The sequence below is a fragment of the Microcebus murinus genome, chromosome 18 (assembly GCF_040939455.1).
Source record: "Microcebus murinus isolate Inina chromosome 18, M.murinus_Inina_mat1.0, whole genome shotgun sequence".
NCBI classification, from domain to species: domain Eukaryota; kingdom Metazoa; phylum Chordata; class Mammalia; order Primates; family Cheirogaleidae; genus Microcebus; species Microcebus murinus.
In genome coordinates this window covers 10,545,331-10,567,654 of record NC_134121.1, presented here as the reverse complement: position 1 = coordinate 10,567,654, position 22,324 = coordinate 10,545,331, and the positions used below count along the sequence as shown (strand labels likewise).

At 42.0% G+C, this 22,324-nt stretch overlaps 1 protein-coding gene across 1 annotated transcript in view; it reads right to left on the bottom strand.

Moving 5' to 3' along the window:
* Positions 1 to 22,324, bottom strand: part of DNAH9 (dynein axonemal heavy chain 9) — a 312,997-nt gene that overhangs the window by 257,793 nt on the left and 32,880 nt on the right. Inside the window, exons 10-15 of the mRNA XM_020280809.2 lie at positions 21,622 to 21,736; positions 18,046 to 18,114; positions 16,295 to 16,421; positions 11,334 to 11,589; positions 9,636 to 9,877; positions 1,980 to 2,115 (exon numbers count right to left, since the gene is read on the bottom strand). Of these exons, the coding sequence (XP_020136398.2) occupies positions 1,980 to 2,115; positions 9,636 to 9,877; positions 11,334 to 11,589; positions 16,295 to 16,421; positions 18,046 to 18,114; positions 21,622 to 21,736 (945 nt within the window). The remainder of the gene's footprint in view (positions 1 to 1,979; positions 2,116 to 9,635; positions 9,878 to 11,333; positions 11,590 to 16,294; positions 16,422 to 18,045; positions 18,115 to 21,621; positions 21,737 to 22,324) is intronic.

Genomic DNA, 22,324 nt, shown 5'->3' with positions numbered 1-22,324 from the left:
ATCCCTACATTGGATGTAACAGCAACAAAACTATCACCCAAAGCAGACTGTCCTCGTTCCACAATCTTGGTGCAAGTAAATCATTTTAGGAGGTAAGAGGAGGAAGAACATTTCTCTATGGAGTGGATAGCATTTAACCTACAGAGGGTCTGGGTGACAAGAGAAGACAGGGAGGCCAGCCCCAGCCATGGGAATGGTACAAGCGTGACCAAACACAAGAAGGCAAAAATGTTAAGATGGACCTAGGAGGAAAAAGCCATCCAACCGGGCTTCCGTGAAGGGGCCCCATAATTTTCTTCTCCAGATGCTGCCTTCCATAGACTCCTTCACTTATGCTCAGACAACCATTGCCTTTTAAATTTCATCTATAGTGCCTCAGCTCAGGTAGCTTCTAAGTCCAGCTCCTGCCCACTCAAAGGAGAATTTGAAGGGCTTCTGTATTATGAGAAGATGTGTTCCTCCACCCTCCTATTTCCATAGAGTCAATCCTGGAGAAAGACTGCCCTCTCTTCTCTCCATCTCCTTGTTCTCACTCTGTCCTTCCCATAAGAGAACACATGGCACACCGGGCAGCCCAGATCAGGACAGCCAGCTAGCCACTGGTCAAAGGCAGAGCAGAGTGACCATATTTGGGCACCATCTCTAGTGCATTGCCTGTACCCAAGAGTGGTTGAAGTGTCCTCCTAGATCCTCTAGGGAGGGGTGAGTGGTGAGGCCCCCTGAACTTCCAGAATCAGAGGGGGTTTGGTCCATTCACCAAGGTGAACACCACCAGTGCTGGACCCTGAGAGCTGGTTCTCCAGTCTCAGTGCCCATGTTCCGTGTCCCTTGGCTACTTACTCCCAGGCTCTAGAAGATGATCTCCCACCTTGCTAACTGTGCTGGATCCTGAGTCCTGCTGCCATATTTCCTTGATTTGGAGTACCCCCATACCCTGCCAGCAGAGACCACACCTCACACTTCAGACACTCCACCTACCAAGGCCAACGGCTGCCCATTTGGGCTCCACTCAGCTGGGCCTTGTTCTCCTCCATATTCTCAGCTGAGGTGTCTGCCTGTGCCTTCTTTCATGGGCTGGATATCTGGACACTGGCCTTGGCCTACTTATTTTCAACTCTGCATTTGATTTCTATCCTTAGGTTGGACTTGACACCTTAAGCTCTCATTTCACTTTCATCCTCTGGCTTTAAAATCTTTACCTCTGCCTTTCCATTTTGACTAATTCTTCCAGGGGACCTGTGCTAAGCAACTCAGAATCTGCCAGAATGTGAAGCTTCCATTCAACTTTTGGTCCTGAACTCTTCTGTCCTTTGCATATCATCACTACTAGCCAAGGTCAACCCTTACTGTGTGCACCCTGCCCCCACATATCCACCACAAATTCAAAGCCCTTAACTATTTTTTAACAGCTTCAAAGAATGCCCATTACCTTCATAACATTCCTTTTGCCTTCTGAAAGTTACCTCCTTCCCTGTGTCTTGTCTGACTCTTTTTCACATGAAAAAACTTCTGTTTTTTCCCTTTAACTCAGCTGCCACAACCTCCCTGCACTCTCCAAAGGCTAAAGAGATAAAGTGCAGGAAGCCTGAAGGTGCAGAAGGCCCCCTTCCACTGCCTTGAGCCCAGTTGAGGAGGCTTCTGTCCTTATTACTAACAGGGATCACTGCAGTGCCGACTTGCACTCCTCCTTACTGAAGCTGGATTGAGATTGAATTTGCTTTGATGCTTTCACTTGCGCTATGTGCTTCACTCTCTTAGAGCCTGGTTTAGGATCTGAGTTTTAAAGAATTAGAAATTTTTTTCTCCTTGAACAATTTAGAAGCTCAATACATTTGCTATTTTACTGTATATCATTCACAAAAAGTCTACAACATTTCGGGAAAAGTCACAGAGCACTCAGTTGCGCTTCAATTTAATTCAGTGAATGCTGCCACTGTTATATTTCCAGTAATAGCCCACATCCATAAGCCAGTAAGTACCAGTGTTTTCCAAGAGGTACTTGAGGGAGAACTCAATGGCAAGAAAGAATCCATCCAGCAACATGGCGTCAATATAGTTTACATAAGTCTTCCAGATATTGGAGGTTGAGTCTGCAGAAAATAGACCCAGATTTTCCTACAAAAGAAAGAAGAAAGTATATAAACCTCATTTAATACGTGAAAGAACTGGCATAATCATCAATAGGAATAAAAACAGCACATGGAGGAAAAAGCCTTCTTGTAGAAGGCAGAATTTACTGTTACATGTGTATTGAATCCATTCTGTCTGGGTAGAACCGTTGACTGAAGGGAACACAGAGCTAGACCATGAGGGGCTTATGGGGCACCATCCTGCCCCTTTGGAGGGAGGATGGGGTCAGGCCCCCATTCTCAGAAGGAATGCAGATGGGTGCAGTGCCCGTGCTGCAGTGCAAATGCTGCCTGCTAGACCCAGGAGAAGCTGCATAAACACAGAAGTGAGAGTAGGCAGAGGAAGGAATGCTAAGGGTAAAGGGCATTATGACTCATGCTTATAAAAATTTGAGGCTCAGGTCAGGTGCAGTGTCTCACACCTGTAATCCCAGCGCTGCAGGAGACTGATGGGGGAGAACCACTTGAGGCCAGGAGTTTGAGACCAGCCTGTGCAACATAGCAAGACCCCATCACTGCAAAAAATAAAAATTAGCCGGGCATAGTGGTGAGCGTCTATAGACCCAGCTACTTGGCTGAGGCAGGAGGATCACTTGAGCCCAGGAGTTTGAGGTTGCTTTGAGCTATGATGATACCACTGCACTCTAGCCTGGGCAACAGAGTGGGACCCTTGTCTCAGAAAATAAATACGTTAATTTAAAAAGAGGTTAAAAGAAGCAAAGCATTTCCTGGATAATCCTTAGAAATGAGCTGGAGTGTTTCGTGGCTTGTCGGGAGTTAGCTACTCTCCCAGCAAAACAGGTCTCAGGCAGGATTGTCACAAGAGATTTGGAAATAATAGAGGCAGAGACAAAGTGTAGTTTAAAGTGATGGGAGAGTCAGGGGTCCTCCAGCATTCCCTTGAGTCAGGAGGCACTGAGCGAAGTCCCACATCAGTATTTAATGTTACAGCAAGCAGATGTCCTTGGTCATAGAATTATGTGTACAGATCATTTGTTTAGGTTTTAAGGTTTCCCAAAGGTTTTAAGGGACCCTTGCCTAATTTTGTCTATAAGAGTAAACAGTTATAAAATCTTTATAACTTTATAATCTTTAAAATCTTTATAATCTTTATAAACAGTTATAAAATCTACAAACATTTTAAGTCCTAAGTTAAGAATAGACCTAGCTGAGCATATAAGTTAAAGACAAAAATGTATAAAGAAGGAACACTGAGTCTGTATATTAATCTAATCTACTTTTCTATATACTGAGACGTGGTCAGGAGTGAAGCAGGAATAGTCTTGAAGTTTAAGATAGTTCCAGCTGTAAGTTGTCTGCTGGGCTGGCATGTTTGATCAGTTTCTTAGCCTTGGGCCCCATGTCGAGCTCTGCCTTGCACAAGCTCCAGGCGGTGGCTTGCAGGCTTCGAATTCGCATCATCTTGCAGATGCCTCTCTCTGATCGGTGGAATGCCCCCCTTGTTGTTAAGCAGTTTCTGGTCTGTGAACTAACACGCTCACAGATTCCTTCAAGGCAAAGCCCCGAAAAACTCCTGAAACTTTCCACGTCTCTTAATTCTATATCCCAACACTGGTTGACATTTAATATTAACTAAAAACCTTCATCATACTGAGTGATTTAGAAAACACATACAGATAAGCAAATGCCTCCCTCTCTCTCTTTTCCCCTCTCTCTCTTTCTCTTTTACATGATACAGTTCGCGACCTGTTGGAGCCCACGCATCACCATGGTAACAAGTTTGGACTTCAAGGAGAGGAAACCTAAATGCAATGACAAGCACAGACATCCAATTTACTCTTCATCATTTTCATTATTAAGACTCTTTACAGTGACTTTCCAATTACCTGATATCTTCAGGGGAAGCAGTAACTAACTTGCAGAAGTAATTCTTCTAGATGACTCACATCGACCCCTTTAGGAAGGATTGCCATGTTATAAATCCCCCTGGATTTAAACAATCTCATGATCCTGCCTTTAAGTGACACAACTCTAAAACTTTCACAGCACAGTACCTATACCTTTCCTTCCTAAGTAGACTTAAGATGTTCTTAATAACTTAAAACCCATTATTGTGCAAATCACAACACAGTGACAATATAGAGTTGCTCTCAGGTATTGTTAAGATGTGTATACCTGTTTGCTTGTACATTAAACAACTTTCAGCTTTTGTGACTGCTTTGTATAATTGTTTTATCTCCCTATTGTCAAGCTATCACTATGACTGTCTCTGCCTTTCACCTTTGTTTTCTACCTCAAATCTTCTGCTGTCTAAGAAACAAATGTGCTGGAATTTTTTTCTGTGAAACAAGAAGAAATAGTTTAGGCTTCTGATGTAATGAAGCAGAAGAATACAACTGTACTTGTTCTCCTTCTGCAAACTGTAGAACTGGGTGTAGCACAAACAACCGTGTTGGGCAATTGGATAACTGTGTTGGATAACTGGATAATGCCATCCTTGAGGTAAGAGAGATACTCGAGACGAACTTCACAACTACCTGATTTTCTACCCAAAGTAACTTCCAAACCACGGCACAGGGTGGTGGAGCTCAGTTACAGCACCCCTCTGGTGGGCACAGAAGACAGAATTTGGAGCTGGGGCTGCAGAGATGGCCGGGTCCTCTTGAGTCTTTGACTGAGTATTAAGCTGCACATGATTAGGGTGAGACTCTGTGAGACCCGACAGAGGATAGTTACAGGGGGCTCTAAGCTGAACAGAACATACAGTGCTGGGAGATGTTAGGGTTTTGTCAGAATAATGAAAATATCTTTCAGGTAACCCAGGAATTCAGTTAAGACCCCAGAAATGCCATGCTTTAGGATGAGAGCTGCTCAATTTAGAGTAAGTCCTCTTTAGATCCTCCCTAAAAAAGCTCGAAAGTGCATCTCAACAAAGTCAATGTTGGGATCCATTGGGAAGTTAACTTCCCGCCAAAACAAAAACCCAAACTCTTTAAAGGAAATAATACTCATATATTCAAGTGGCATCCAACATGTCTAGCATATAATAAAAATTACGAGACATGTAAAGAAGCAAAAAAATGTGACATTTAGCCAGAAGGGAAAATAGTCACTAAGAACAGACTCAGGAAGTAGTCTCGTGGGTAGGTCCCTGATGTCAAAGCTGTCATACCAATCCTGAAATGTCTGCTTGTTAGATTATTTTATGTCAAAGAAAAATAGACTTCTGCCTCATTTTAAAAAAGAGACAGAAAAAAGCAGACTAAGAAAGTAACATAAATGTTAAAATTAGCAGACAAATACATCATAAGTATCCCATAAGTGCATGAAATATCCCAAGAATGGAAAAATAAGCACCACAGAGTATCTTCTCAGACCATAATAGAATTAAATTAGGTATCAATTTTATTAAGATGTCTAGAGAAGCCTGAATATGTGAAAATTAAACAACATACTTCTAAATGATCATTAAGTTAAGTTAAAAAAGTAATACTAAGAGAAAACAGTTAAAACTGAATGATAATAAGAATGAGGCAGATCAAATTTGAGGAATGAAACTCAATCACTGCTGAAAGGGAAACTAGTATCATCAAATGCCTTTATTAGAAAGAAAGAAAGGCATCAATCAATACCCTAAGTTTGTACTCTAAGAGGCTAAAAGATTGGAAATGAGGCAAGCAAGTCCACTCTCACCACTTCAACATTGTGCTGGAGGGTCTAGCCAGAGAAATAAGGCAAGAAAAAGAAATACAAGACTGGAAATAAAGAAGTAAAATTGTCTTATTTGCATATGACATGATTATTTATATAGATAATCATAAGAAACCTACAAAACAACTAACTACATCTAAGAAATTTAGAAAGGCCACAGAATGCAATATCAATATGCAAAACCCAATTACACTTTTATACACTAACTGATAGCAATTAGAAAATAAAATTAATAAATCAATTTATAGTAGTACTCCAAAATATAAAACACTTAGTGATACACTTAATGGAAAATGTGCAAGGCTTCTACACAAAACCTACTACAAAGCACTTCAGAGAGAAATTAGAGACCTAACTGAATGAAGAGATACGCCATGTTCATGGATTGCTATATTTAATATTAAGATCTTTATCCTCCCTAAATTAATCTACAGATTTAAAGCAATCTCAATCAAAATCACACCTAACTTTTTCTATAAATTGACAAGATGAATCTAAAATTTATGTGGTTATGCAAAGATCCTAGAATAGCCAAAATGATCTTGAAAAAGAGAATCTAAGTTAAAGGACGTGTAGGACCTAATTTCAAGAGTTATTACTAATCAATTCTTTATTAATCAATAATTCAGAAAGAGTGGTATTGACATTTTATATTGGCATTTTATATAGTTAGTTGATTTTTGACAAAGGTGCCAAAAAATTCAATAGGGGAAATCATTTTCAAAAAAGGTACAGGAAAAATTGGAGGTTAATATGGAAAACAATGAACTCAACTCCTATATCACTTCATAAACAGTGAATTCAAGACAGATTATAGTCCTAAATATGAAAGTTAAAACTATAAAGCTTCTATTAAAATATAGAAGAAAATCTTTGCAAACTTGAGTAAGTATAATAGTTTCCTTAGATAGGACTCAAAAGCACTAACCGTAAGAGGAAAAAGGGTAAATCACACTACATCAAAATTTAAAACTATTTATCATTTAAACACTCACTAGTAAGAAAATAGGCAAGCCACAGATTTGGAGACAATATTCACAACACATATTTGACAAAAGATATGTATCCAGAAGCCATAAAGGACTTCTAGAACTTACAAACAACCCAACTTAAAATGAGCCTAAAAGACTTAAATAGATACTTTATAAAAGAATATATATAATTGGCCAATCAGCATATGAAAAAGTGTTCAACAGTATAAATCTTCTGAGAAATACAAATTAAAATTTTAACAAGATGCCACCAGACACTAAAATGGCAAAAATTAAAAAGGCCCACAACCCCAAAATTTGGTGAAGAGATAGAGCAAGTGAATTTTATGACATTGCCTGTGGCAGTGTTAAATTATACCATCACTTTGGGAAACTGTTGGGCAAATCACTTAGAATGTTAAACATATATGTACCTATGACTTTGAAATTTTTAAGAGACATGAAAACACGTGTCCATGGAATAACTTATATAGGACTATACATAACAGCTTTATTTACAGTAGCCCCAATCTAGAATAACTCAAGGACCATCATTAGGGGAATGGATGAACAAGTTCTGTTATATTTATACAATGGAATTCCAGCAATAAAAAGAAATAGACTCCTAATAAATGCAATAATATGGATCAATTGCAATCATATTACGGTAAATATAAAAAGGCAGAACATGCTACATAATTCCATTCATGTGAAAAGACACCTACTTTACAATGACAAAAAGCTGATCAGTGATTAACTAGGGCTGGTGGGAGGATGGAAGTGGATTGAATGGGAAGAGGGAAAAGTGAGACTTTCTAGGGTGGTGGCAAGGTTCTGTCCTATGGGAGTTACCTGAGTGTGTACACTTGTAAAAGCTTACTGAATTCTATGTATACTCCATGGCCGTGCATTGCACTATATAGATATTATACTATGACTTTAATAAATGAATAATCTGCTATACTTAAGTACTCAATAAGGGGATGAGTTAATCAAACCATGGTCTATCCATACAATTAAACATCATGCATGATCATATAGAAGGATAATTAGTGACATAGACAATTATTGGGTATACACTGTTTGAAAAAATCAGGTTATAGAACTATAGTGTACAATGATTACATTTTTGGTAAAATTACATCTGTGTACATAGAAAATGCTCAAAAGAAAAATTTAATTATTTTATCCAACCCATTTATTGAACACCTATTATGTACCAATGAGGAGAAAAAGACAAAAATTCCCTTCTGTTCATGGTGCTTCTGTTTACTGGTTTTTATTTTAAAACATTTAAGTCATCAAAATGTAAACATTATTTAAGGCCTAATTACTAAGTTTTGTGTTTGGCCTAAGGAGATCTCCTGACTAACCCGGAGGTTACATGGTATATTGGATAAATGCAGAGCTAGAGTTAGACAGCTCTGCCTCATCTTAGCTGGGCAGCATTAGTCAATTAATCTAACCTCTCAGTGCCTTGTAAAGTGTCTGAACTTTTAGAAAAACGTTTGCAACAAATATTTTGGCTTTAGGCCATTTTTGGTTATTTCCTGGTTTACCTCTGAACAACTGAAATATTACAATATGTAGTTTTTTTCTAGGTCACTGTGCTTGTCTCAATGCTTAGGCAATTTAATTCTTTAAAGTTTCTCTCATTCTGACTTTCAAGAGCAAGGACTTGAGCATTTGTCATCACATAGATAGAGTCTCAACACACATATAGTTTGTTAACTTTTAAAATCTTAAGTAGTTTCTTGTGTTTGCCTGATTGCTTTCATCCTTTTCAAACATGTCTATTACATTTTCTTGGTATTCAGTATAGGGCCTTGGACAGTTTTGAACACACAGCTGATGTATATATGGATGGATGGATGGGTGGATGGGTGGATGATGGGTGGATGCATGGATGGGTGGATGGATGGATGGGTGGATGGATGAATGGATGGATGGATGGGTGGATGGATGGATGGGTGGATGGTTGGACAAAAGAAAAATAGATGAAAAGTGGATGTCTGGGTTCTACACTAGTTACTGAATTACTAGCTATGGGACCAGAAGGGGTTAAAAATAAATCAAATTGAGGGACTCTAACTCTTAAAGCCAAAATTTCAGCAATCATCTTCTTTTCTTAAATCTGGTCATCACCAGTGCCTAAGGCTCAACGTTTTCATCGTGCTTCAGACCACGGACAATCCACAGATAACAGCCATGATTCATGTCTGACTTCTCACCTGAGTCAACCTGTCAGACACTGCCCTATGGCTACCTCAGTGGGCTTGGAGCTGGTGGCCATTGATAACCCTTTTCCACTGTTCACAAGGAAGCTTTAGCTTTGACGAAAAGACATGAAGTTGCCCTGACCTCAATGAAGGGTAGAGCCTTACTGCATGAGGCTGCAGCACGCTGCATTTTTCTTCTTATTGAATGCAGTTAGGGGCTCCATGGCAATCTTTCATCTCTTTAGGCTCATAGGGCTAGTTATAAGGATGATGCTGGAAGACCACACTAGGTTGTGTGGGCAAGTTGGGCACGGAGGTGGTTAATGCCACGGATAGCTTAGGATTTTGCCTTTGGCATCTTTTATCCCCATGGAGTTAGGTGTGAGACTTAAGTCATGTGACAATTAAGTGGTGTCACCATTAAGACAGTATTAATTTTGACACATTGGTGCCAGAACGTGACTCTTCACTCCTCCTATCTATTAGCTTTATTCTTTTGCTATCCGTATAAACTTCTATCCTTGACTAAAGAAAGCACTAAGACACAGCATCTATTGATTGTTCTAATTTCCAAATCACTTTTTGCAGCCAAACACACTTCTTAATGCTTTCATGGAATGTGTGTCTAAGAAGATAGTTATTACCTGAACCAGGGCATGAATCTTAAGGCCAGATTCTTTGATGAGATTGTAATATTTTTCCATACGATCATTCTGATCGTCCAGAGATAGAAGGCATTCCTTTTTTCCATCTTTTCTCTTAAATATCGGAGCCACCCATGTTTTCATGATGTTTTGAATCTCTTCCACATTGTCTTTCGTTTTCTGAATTCTTTGTTCAAGATCATGAATACTGCTGGTGATTTGAATGACATAATCCCAAATGCCTGCCCCCCAAAAGAAATATAATTAATCAAAATAGCCTACAGTGGCATAGCTAAAAGTCTAGTTGCTTTGAAAGATAAGGATTTAATACTTTCAGGTTTTACAAGACTTTTCTGCACAGTTTCAGAACATATTATTCCTTCCTAGTCGTATTAAAAAGCCAACCTTTACCCTGATCTGAGTACAGAGGAAGAGAAGCAAGAAGGCAGGGCTTACTTACCAAGCACACCAAAGTTGGTACAGTTGCTAAGAAATACAATTTTACGTTCAGATACCAGCGAAACTTAATGACTTTATTTGGGTTAATCCATTTTTTTTAGCACTTTGTTAAATGCTTGTTTTAGCACTGTGTTAAATGTTGAAAATGTCATTCCCTCTTATATATGAAATAAAGTTCTAACTCGTTTAATATGTCACTCCAAGGCTTTCATGAGTTGACTGTGACCCTTCTTTCCAAACTGTAAGTCTTCTGAGGACCCTAATTCAGATTAATTTCCTTCCCTTGTGATTTATCATGTTTTATTTTTAACTCCATGATGGCTTTTTATCATAGCCAGTCTTGCATGGTTGTGTAATACATACGTCTGTTGTTGCAACTGAAGATGAGCTTTCTGAGCGTAGGTACCATTTCCCATACACTCCACATCTCACATTCTCCCTACAGTCTCACACTTAGTGCCCTGCATATGTTAATCCATGAAAATTTTTCGAATTGAATTGAAGGATACCAGAGAAATAAATGCATAGTTCCCTTCTTTAAGATGTTTACAATCTGGTTAAAAAAATTAAATAACAATAATAATATAGTAAGAGCTCTAAATTGTGGAGTGCCTTATATGCTGGAGACTGTGGGAGCTCTCAGGCAACCTCCAAGCCTCCTTAAGTGCATGGCAGCAAATTCTAAATCTACCAGTCATATTCAAAGAGAAGAAAGAAGATAAATACCAACGCTCCTTACTTTCTCTGCTTGGATATGTGTCAAATGAAAGGATAGACTTGTATTTCAAATCCACATTAGATTACCAGGGAATAATCTGAGGTTGTCTTAACTGTATTCGACCCTTAACCTCTTCGATACCAGCACTGAGTATAGTCGACAGCCACAGAGGAATGCGCAAAGCGACTTTAGCCGACGGCCGTGATATGAGTTTTCTAATTTTTCATTTATCAAAATAAATTTGTGAATATTTAAAAATAATGTAATGAAAACATATATGTATACGTTACCTATTCTGATTTACATTACAAGTAAAGCTGCCTGTAAAGTAAAACAAGCTTTCAGTGCTTTAAAGCTTTCATCATCACATAAGAGCAAAATGGATTCGTCGTCACTGCACAGCACAAACTATCGTGCGGACTAGGAGTGCCGGCTGTGGGCAAGGTTTCGCAGCTGGTGAGCGCCGTACCAAAGTGGTTAAATCCCAACATTTTTTCAGACTCCAGGTGGTGCCCTGTTACCTTCTGTTTTCCAGTTCAGAGTCTCCTCTGCTGCTTTCAGGTGGAGATCGATATTTTGCAGCTCTTCCTCCACTAATGGAAATTCCACCTCTAGTAGAGTTTTCATCACCTTGTTGTACCAATTTGCCATCAACTCCAAATTAGCCACAAGCTGCCGGTAGAATTCCTGGGAGGAGAACATGGTTGCTGCTGTCTCTGGGACGTGCTTCATCGCTCTGGGTTCAAGATAGCTCATTTCTTTCAGCACTGAAACCAGCTGGAGAAAGAGAAACACAAGTGGCTGCAGTTCAGGGATGCTGAATAAGCTGCAGTATTGGTCCAGGACTGCAGAATCCCAGGGGGTCCAAAGACCTTTGGGGTCTGCCTCTTAACTTTGGCTCCTACCAGATCCTTAATTCTAGTCTCAGAGAAGGACAATCGAGTGTTAGGCAAAAGGAAGATGACTCAGAAAGCAGCAAGGTTTGCCAGATCTGTAAATCACAAGCGAAGGGCAAGAAGAGGAAAACCTGAGGAAGGAGACATCAGAGACAGCAGGGAAGGATTCTGCCTTCTCTGTATGCTTTGGGGTGTGTGGCTGCTGAACTGAGAGGAGCAAGCTGGCCACACCAGGTGCCCTTGAGGTGTGGAGTCTCAGGAGGAGGATCATCCGGCCTGGACGACCTGTATTCATGAGGAGCCTCAAGTTCGGACTTCTGGTATTCTCTCCAACACGACCATTCACACAGTCAGAGAGACACTGACTGGATGAAGAGGAGACGCCCATGATAAGCCTTTAATTGTTCTATATAATCATTTGGAAAATCTTGTAATTTCTATAACCCTGTGCTGGCATTTCATTGTGTCTGAATTTACTGGAAGGTCAAGAAATGCAAGTTATCCAGGCCTCTCCGAACTTCTGTGGGGCCCCAAGCTTAGCGGCAACTGAAGAAGTGAGAAGCCCAGCAGAGGCCACCATTGGATTTTCTAGGCACCCTCTTCCTTATCCTTTCTTATTTATCAATGTCTCTACCTGAACCTATGAGGACTTATGGGTATAGGCATAGGTGACAAAACAGGTGCAAAGCCATAGCTTCTCCCCATCTCCTCCTCATCTAAAGATGCGTGGACCCGCAGCTCTCCTTCCAGTGCTCTGGGCTCGGGCTAGTTCTTTGTTGCTGCTAAAGAACTCAAAGTTAAGACAAATGCTAACCATTTGGTGGGAAGTGGACCCATTCTCCTAGTTTACTTTTAAATAAGTTCAAGATGGATATTAAAATTTTAACTGTAAAAAGTAAAAAGCAAATAAAAAAATTAAAAGACTTAACTGTAAGACCTAAAACCATAAAAATGCTAGTAGAACATTTAGAAAAAAACTCTTCTGAACATTGGTCTAGACCAGGGTTCCTCAAACTTTCTAAACAGGGGGCCAGTTCACTGTCCCTCAGACCACTGGAGGGCTGGACTATAGTTTTTAAAAAAATATGAACAAATTCCTATGCACACTGCACATATCTTATTTTGAAGTAAAAAAACAAACGGGCAAAAACACCCGCATGTGGCCCACGGGCCATAGTTTAAGGAACCTGGTCTAGAAAAAGAATTTATGACTAAGGCCAAAAGCAAATACAACAAAACCAAATATAAACAAATGGGACTTAAGTAAACTAAAAAGCTTCTGCACAGCAAAAGAAATAATCAACAGTAAACAGAAAACATACAGACTTGGGGAAAATATTCACAAACTATACATCTGACAAAGGACTAATATCCAGAATCTACAAGGAACTCAAACAAATCAGCAAGAAAAAACTAAATAACCGCATTAAAAAGTGAGACAAACACATGAACAGACATTTTTCAAAAGGAGATATACAAATGGCCAACAAACATACGGAAAAATTCTCAACATCACTAATCATCAGGGAAATGCAAATTAAAACCACAATGAGATAACACCTTATCGCTGTCAGAGCAGCCATTATTAAAAAGTCAAAACACAATAGATGTTGGTGTAGATGCAGTGAAAACAGCATGTTTACATACAGTTGGCAGAAATATAAATTAGTGCAATCTCTGCAGAAAACAGTATGGAGATTCCTCAAAGAACTAAAAGTAGACCTACCATTCGATCCAGCAATTCCAATACCGGGTATCTACCCAAAGGAAAATAAGTCATTTTATAAAAAAGACACATGTACTCATATGTTTATCGCAGCACAATTCACAATTGCAAAAATATGGAATCAACCTAAGTGTTGATCAATTCATAAATGGATAAGGAAAATGTGGTATATATACACCATGGAGTACTTACCCAGCTATGAAAAAGAATGAAATAATGTTTTTCACAGCAACTTGGGTGGAACTGGGGAATGGAAAAACAAATACCACATGTATTCACTTGTAAGTGGGAGCTAAACAATGGGTATATGAGTCACACAGAGTGGGACAATGGACTTTGGAACTCAGAAGGGGGGAGTTGTGAGGAGGTTAAGGGAACAAAAATCACCTATCAGGTAAAATGTATACTATTTGTGTACACTAAAAGCCCTGACTTCACCACTATTCAATGTATCCATGTAACAAAAAACTACTTGTATCTCCTAAATCTACTTAAATAAATGAAAAATACATATAAATAAATAAAATATGCTTGGCTATTGATATAATAATGGAGGTAGAGAAGGCCATTCCAAATACAAAACCACAAAGTAAAGCATAAAAGTTTTTGTGTGTAAAATATCATACACATAATAAAATGGTCAACTTAAACTGGCAAAAATATTTGAAGCCAATTTCTTAATATCTGACAAATATTTTCTGAATATACTAACAAATTTAAGGGAAAAGAGGGTACTTTTGCTAGAAAATAGACAAAGGACATGAACAAGCAACGCATAGAAGAAGAAATATCAGCAACCAATGAACGTGTGACAAAGTTCAACTTTACTTGTAATCAAATAAATGCAAATTAAAAAAACATTGAGATATACATTTTTTAGTTCAATAGGCTAGAAACTCTTTGAAGAAATGTAATGTCTTGTTTGCAGGAAAATTACTGAGTTCTATCTTTCTGAAGAACAAGTTGATAATATACATGAAAAGTTTCAGGATGTGAATACCCTTTATCCCAGAAATTCCATTTCTAGGCACTATCTTAAAGAGATAATCAAGAATGGATGCAGTGGTAAGTAAGGATGTTTATTGTAGCATTATTTATACCATATTTTACCCAATCTAAGACGTCATTAATTGTATGATTCACTATTATTTTGTGTTTAACTAAAGAAGAAAGAATGTGATCTATTACAAACATGCCAATTTCAAAGACTTAAATATGTAAAAAAAAAAAAGTACATCCTAGAATCAATGAAATGCAGACTGATAAAACTATAAAATAATTTAGAGGTCCAACTATAGGGCTTTTAAAATAATTTACATAAATTAAAAAATTAACCTATCTAATTCTTATCCTGTCCCCAGAGGGGCCCATCTCTGCTCTTGTCCCACTAGGTGGATAAGTGGGTTACTGTTCATTCTTAATAGCTCAGCTATGGCCACATCGCTTGAAGTTGTATGTCAAGGGGTGACTGTGGCTCTTGTTTGACTTGTTATGCTTGTAATTGTCCCCCCTCAACTCACATTATTGTTTAGGTATTTACCCTCTCTCACCCTTTCCTTCTTTTCTCTCTCTTTCCCTTCTATCATCTACAAACAGCTATAAAGTACCTACATGTGCTACATACTGGAGCAGGTGGAGTCCTTGTCCTTGGAGTCTGTAGAGGATGGCCCATCTTCAGTACTGGACCAAGGATGGTCTCATTCCAAGAACTTGCTACTATATTATAACATGTAGGCCATGGCCTAGTTGATAATCCAGACATTCATCTTTTTTGGGCATTCGATATTCCATATTGCTCACAGCAAATGCTCATAAAATTGCCTCAAGGAGTTAAGTGAGTTAAACAACAGACTCATGTCTTGCAATTCCTTGTAAAGGAATAAATTTTCTAACTTCTTTTGTTGACTTACATTCCAGGGGGAGGGAACTCTTGCTCTAGTTAAACTGCAATTTTACGCCATTGGCTTGGTTTTCAGTTCTATCTACAATGCATCCCTGGAGAACATGCCATCAAGGCAGAAGTAGGTGACTGTCCTTACCTCAATGTGGCCAATATATTTTTTAAAAAACTGAGTGATATTTTTTTCTGATATGGACTAACCTTTGCTTATCATTTTCTTCAGTACTAAGCTTTCCTTGGCTGCCACAGTCTACGCTGATCTTCCGCCTTTCTGACCATCTAGAGCAGAGCTTCTCAATCTCGGCACTATTGACCGTTTTGGATAAGTAACTGTTGTGGGGCACTGTCCTGTGCATTGCAAGAAGTTTAGCAACACCTGTGATGTCTGCCCACTAGATGCCTTTGGCAGTCCTTCCCAGTTTATGAACAAGCGTGTTTTCAGGGGGATAAAATCACTCCCAGTTGAGAACCACTAATCTAGAGTCTTATTTCCAAAGCTACTCCTGTTGGGTTTATCAAACGCTATCTAATAAAGATAGAATTTTGCACATTGAGGTTCTGGCTCCCACCTGGCTGTGGGTTTCTTGAGAGCAGGAGCCAAGTCTTACATGTACTTGGTTGGCCCTCTGGTGTTGAGTAAATGGCCTTCACAGGTAGTGAGTATTCAAGGAAGGGCCACTGGGCTATGTTTGGCACTAAATGGTCAGTGATATTTTGCAATACTTCCTGTTCTGCAAAATCAAAGCAAGTAAGTTGCACAACCCTAGAGAAAAATGTAGCTATGGACAACTTAAGCAAACACTATATCCCAGGATTCACCAGCCAAGATAAATCCAGGGTGCAAATTTCTTTGGAACAGCTTTTGCATATTCTTATAAACAGCTTTTGTGCTTTTAAAGTCAGAAGAGTTAAAATAAACTCTTCAGGAACCCAAAAGGCAGTTACTACCACCTGACTGACCTGTGGGTTAAAGTTGACAGTGATCTGCCTTGTCTCTGGGTCTCGTTTCAGCAGGGGTTGGGAAAGATTGTACTGCGACTTTTCTGATACCGTCTGACACCATTCCTCATAAAGTCTTGTCTCATACCTGCGAGGATCAAAGACAACAGCCGCCTTATAAGCACCCTCCCAAACCCCCAGTGCCTAGTCATGCTCTATAACATGAACCGAAGAAGCTATTTGTCAGTGACCTGGCCAGGCCGTGGCAGCTCTGGCAGGTAACTACAAATTTCTAAAGGTGGCCTAGCTTAAACCAGAGGACAGTAGAAGGAGAGACTCCATGGGGTCCTTTGGGGGCATAAAGGAAGTCCTGATTATTCTCAGTAGATGTTGGAAGAAGTGACCGGGGAAGACTCACTCTCACACTAATATAATCTTCACGCAGCTCGTGCATGGTCACTGACCATTTGGTCATTATACACTGACTGAGCACCTACCATGTGCTGGGCTCGGGGGACAAAAAGATGAATAAGTATCTCATGGCAAAGGTGGCTGATGGTGGGGATCTCAGACAGGCAGATCGTCGTGAAACAATGCAGCAAGTGCAATCTTAAAGAAATGTACAGGGCACTAGCCATGTAATGGCGAGGTGAGGGGGGTGGAAGACGACAAGGAGACTGTCAGGGGAGGTGTCATAAGCGAGGTGATGGTGTGGTGCCTGACTGAGTCTCAAGGATGGGCAGAGCGTGGGTGGTGAAGGGGGAGGGAGCACTCCTGGCAGAAGCGAGGGCATGACAAAGGGTAGAGGAGAGAAACAGCATGACGCGCTGGGGGCAGTGACCACAGATAGTGTCTGTGGCTGGAGTGGCAAGAGGGAGGCAAAGGCCACCTCAAGGTGGGCTTTCCATGTCACACTAAGGAGATGAGAGGGATGGCAGAAAGGACTCCCAGATGGCAACAGGGGAGCAGTGGCGTTATTGGCTTGGTGACGGTGTGAGCACTAAGGGGCCCAGACCTGGGGGCAGGGAGGCCTATTAGGAAGCTGCCATGGCAGCTCGGACCAGAGGGGTTCCGGGTTCTTGTGAAGATGGTGGTGGTGGAGAAAATAAGGAGTTGATAGACTTGAAGCTATATGGAAGGAAAAAGGGGTGGAACATGGGGTGTACCTGGCAAGTGGAGGTGCCACCAACTGATTTGCGTAAAGCAATGCTAGGCATAGTCATAAGCACAACCATAATGTTCACTATCCTCTCCTGAATCAGGACAGAAAGCAAACGGCAGATGGAGAAGGCAAGCCCACGGCTATTTCTAGACCCTGAGCCCCCAAAAGTCTCAGCTTGGAAGCAAGAGAAACTATAAGCGCATATAAAATTTTCATTCTTATAATTTCTCCATAAAAGAATACAGGAAGTATTTTTAAAACTTATGTTCTCATTGTGCAGCATGAACTGCTGCTTTCTGCTTAGTGAACAGCCAATACAATTTCCCATGACTCCGATATTGGAGTGCCATGACTAGCACCCCATTTCTCCTAGCTCATACACCCAGCAAAACTATTATTGGGATAGTATGTGTTTCTAGAATAGAGCTGCATTCCCCAGAGACCTTGTGTTTGCAACCCAGAAATACCGTACTGACAAATACCATGGTTACAGTATGAAGCACATATTGACATTTCAGAGCCACTGAGGAAGCTGCACAAACTCAGAACTGCAAAAGGCATCGTGGAGGCTATGCAATTTGCAGAACAGTACAACCCAGAAGCTGCTTACTTTTCCAGCAATGAGAGCATATCTTCATATTTTTGTATCATTCGCCTTCCTTCAGCAGACTCCATGCAACTGTCCACACAAAAGAAAAGAATGACATGGAATTAGAAGAAATCAAAATAATTATCTGAGGAACAAAGCGCAACCTATAACAAAGGGAGTGAATAGCTTCTTGGGCTGGTTTCTTAATGCACCTGCAAGAGCCTGCATTCCTCTTCCCGAACATCCTCGTCTGGCCACTAGAGGTCATCTGCACTTCCTAAAAATGCAGGCGGCCCCACAGGTGACAGATCTCGTTACCTTTGTATGGCTCCACCAACCCCCTCACTAGCTGCACACCAAAGGTAAATGAGGTCCTTCAAAGATCAGGATAAAAGGGAATTTGAAATATTAAAGAAAAATTCTGGATAATATAATTTTCTGTATTTAATTAAGAAAAAAACTATTATTTTATGTAGAGTCATGTTCCATATAATGATGGCGCAATCAAAGGACCATGTATATGATGGTGGTCCCATCAGATTGCAATGCAGCTGAACAACTCTATCGCCTAGTGACGTCATAGCCATCATAGCACCATGACCATCACCTCCAGTATTCAGCACAATCACAAGCTGCACAGCCTAGGAGCAATAGGCTGTACCATGTAGCCTAGGTGTGCAGTAGGCTACATCATCTAGGTTTGAATAAGTGTACTCTATGATAGCAACACAATGAAACTGCCTTCGATGCATTTCTCAGAACATATCTCTGTCTTAAGAGATGCATGACTGTATATAACATTATATACATACATATGTATACAAATATATATCAATGTGTATATATATATATATATATATATATATACATACACACACACATATAAAGATACTTTTCCTTCTCTGAACTCCATCTAGGATACATGATCAGAAACACCTCCACTCCTCCAGTCCTTGACGCATTTATATGAGAGTCCCTTCCACCACCTCTCACCCCCCAAATGTGTGCACATGCAATGCACATACACATACATGCAAACACACATATGCTCACACACACACTCAGAGACTTCCTCAGGAATGCTGAGGACCGCAGAGGACCGTGAGCAGAGTCTGGCCCGAGGCACTGCTACCCACAGCTGTTTCTCCTGGCTTTGACACTTGCTCCAACACTAAATGAGAGTCCAGCTCCTGGGAAAATAGGCGAAGTATCTTTCATTTTCAGAAACCCTCACACTAACTGTGTGGAGGTCTGTTTTTGTTTGTCCTGCTAGCAAAATGAGGCAGCTTATTGCAAAGATTCTTTAAAATCCATTTGCTCTTTAAACCAACACAGGCTTTCTTCACCAGCTCCCTGGAGCTTTGCGCGAAAGCCCTCACGCCTGCAGAGAAAGCGCTGGATTTGCTGGCATTTTCTTCCCCAGTCGCTTAGCTCAGTTCCCTTTGTGATGAATGAGCAGATGCGTCTGCGAGGCAGCAAGATGTGGAAAGTGCTTCAGACCGATGGGTGCTCTCTCCTCACAAGCTGTGGGATTGCCACAAGCCCCACAGTCCCCCAGATCTCAGTATCTGGGAAAGAATGGGGCCAGAGCAGAGCACGGCTTCTCGCATGGGGCATGTCACCCTGTGGGTCAAGGAAGTCACAGGGATGGGTGCAGCGAAACGCCCTGTAGCTTCCCTTTCGCTTCATAGTAGAAAATCGAAAACATTTGTAATAACCAATAAATACATATTATAGAGTAAAAACAAACTTGAATTCGTTTTAAAAACAAATGGGAATTTTCATGGGAACTGTAGAGGTGGCTGTGGTGTGGCAACGGGACCCCCTCTTGGGACCAATCACTCGTAACCAATGCCCGAGCTCCTCCTGCACCTGCCCCCTCACACCAGGAGTGCTGGCTGCTGCTAAAGCCAGCTGCCTCCCTGTCTGGGAACAGCCTCGGCCACAGACGGCCACCTTGCCCAAGGTCACGCCCCTCCCTGGAAAAGCCCACATCCAGCTAGCTGATGTGGGGTCCAAGGCCCGGCAGGTCTGAAGGGCCAGAGCTCCTGGAAGATCGGCTGAGGCCGCTGTTGCAAGTATCTGCAGCCCCGCAGCTCAACTTCTCCCCCTGCCCAGTCTCCATCCTCTCGCTCCTCATCAGTGCCCTTCCTGAGAGCATCTCCATGAAGTCCTGCTCCTGCTCAGTCTGTTTCCTGGGAGCCAGACCTAAGACAGCTACTGCGGCCCACATTCCTAGAAGCTGGCCCGTCTCCTCGCCCCACTCCGCTCACTTATCTTCTCTCTTCTGCCTTGGGGGCATGACTGAGATGCAGGAGGGGCTTGGCTCTACTCCTGGCCACACTTCCCATGGCTGGGGGCCCCTCGGAAGAGCTCTGGGCCAGGAGCCCTGAGCCCCAGACACACCTTCCAGTTCTTTCCTTGGCTGTGTCTAGCACCTTAGACAAGGCACCTCACTTCTCTCTGCCTCGGATTCTTCATCTGCAAAGTAAAGAGCTTGCCCAGACCAGAGCAGATGCTGCAAATGGATCACTCAGCGGGGAGACCTGATCCATAGGCATGCTTTGTCAGGTATGTGCAGAGTTTGAGAAAAAATGGAATCCTTGGTCATTTTAAAGTTGGATGCAAAATTTAAAATCCAGATTTCCAGCTTCTCTCTAAGAGTCAAGAGATTCCTAATGTTGAGTCTGCTTTTCTGCTTGGCCACACTGGCGTGGGGGGGGGGGCAGGAGCAGCCACCCCAGACCCCATCCTGCTGTCTGGCAGCACTGCCCACTGCCCCATGCACCTGCCTGGCCTCTGGCGCTGTTTAGACTTCCCACCTGGGCCAGAGGGTCTCTAAGGTCTTTCCTAGCTCCAAAAAGCCTGTGATTCCAATGGCCAGACTCCAATTCTTTTGTTTCTGTTGTGTTTTCCAAATCTGGGTGTTTTCAACGAGCTAAGTCTTTTAGAAAGAGGAGTCAGAGAATGATTGCCCTTTCTTAGGCGGCATCCTAAACAGACACTGCGAGCAGCTCTTCTCACTCACTCTGAGCAGCTGAGAATTCTCTAACTCTCTCTCGGTTTCTGGACTCAGTTGTGCAGAATGCCAGTGGTTTTCAAAGCTGGTCACCATCGGAACCACAGGGAGATCTTGTGGAAGAAGCAGATTCACAGCCCAGGTTCAGATTCAGCAGGTGACAGTGAGGCCCCAGAACCTGTGCCTTTAACAAGGGCCCAGAGTGGTCCTAACACACACACACACACACACACACACACACACACACACACACACACACAGGGTCCTCACATCGTACTCCGGGAAACACTGGGCTTTGTTATTTTCCAGTGGCCTCGGCAGCAAAGAGACTTTATGTGAGGGGGAGCCGTGTGAAGAACCCCACAGAGCTTGACATCCCTGACTCATCTTCCTCCAGAAACGCATTCCATGGAGCCACAGGAGCCGGCCTGTGTCCTGCCAGGCCCGGAGGTGTCTGGCCCCCTCCTGGAAGTGGACGGAAATGAAGACGATTTTCACGCCCGGGGCAAGTGAGCTGCAGGATCCAGGGCAGGGACAGCAGCCTAAACCAGACCTGCCTGTCGGGGAGAGATACTCACGGGTGTGTGACGCGGCTGAAGCTGCCGAAGGGACCCTGGATGCGCTGCCGCAGCTCCTGTGTCCAGCGGAGGCCCCCGGCCACGGCCGGCATGTTCTTGTGCACCGGGGGGAAGCCTGCGGACACGGCACAGCCAGGCTGAGGCCAGGCGAGAGTCCCTGCCCTCTGCACCCTGGGGACGCCCCCTGCCACGCTCTCCCCTTGTGTCTCGTCTACCTCCCAACTAAAGGCACCCCAGGTTCACAGTGAGGAATTCCTGGGCAGTTCTGTCAAAGAGAACAGAAGAGTGGCCCCGAGAAAAACACAAACAGAGACAGGGGACCTGGGCCCCCTGGCTGAGCTATTCTGATGTGATGAGCGTGGCAGGGCCCAGTCAGGGGTATTTTTAAAAGCTTGCCAGATGATTCTAATTGTACAGTCAGAATTGAGAAACGCTGCCTTATTATACAGGCAACTTACTCTCTCTGGGCCTCAGTTTTCTCTTCTATAAAATGGAACAATATATCTTTCTTGCTGATTTAACTTCCAGGGTTCCTATGAGAATTCCATGAGGCTATGAATAAGAAAGCCATGTGGCCAGGCGCGGAGGCTCACGCCTGTAATCCTAGCACTCTGGGAGGCCGAGGCAGGTGGATCGCTCAAGGTCAGGAGTTCGAAACCAGCCTGAGTGAGACCCTGTCTCTACTAAAAATAGAAAGAAACTA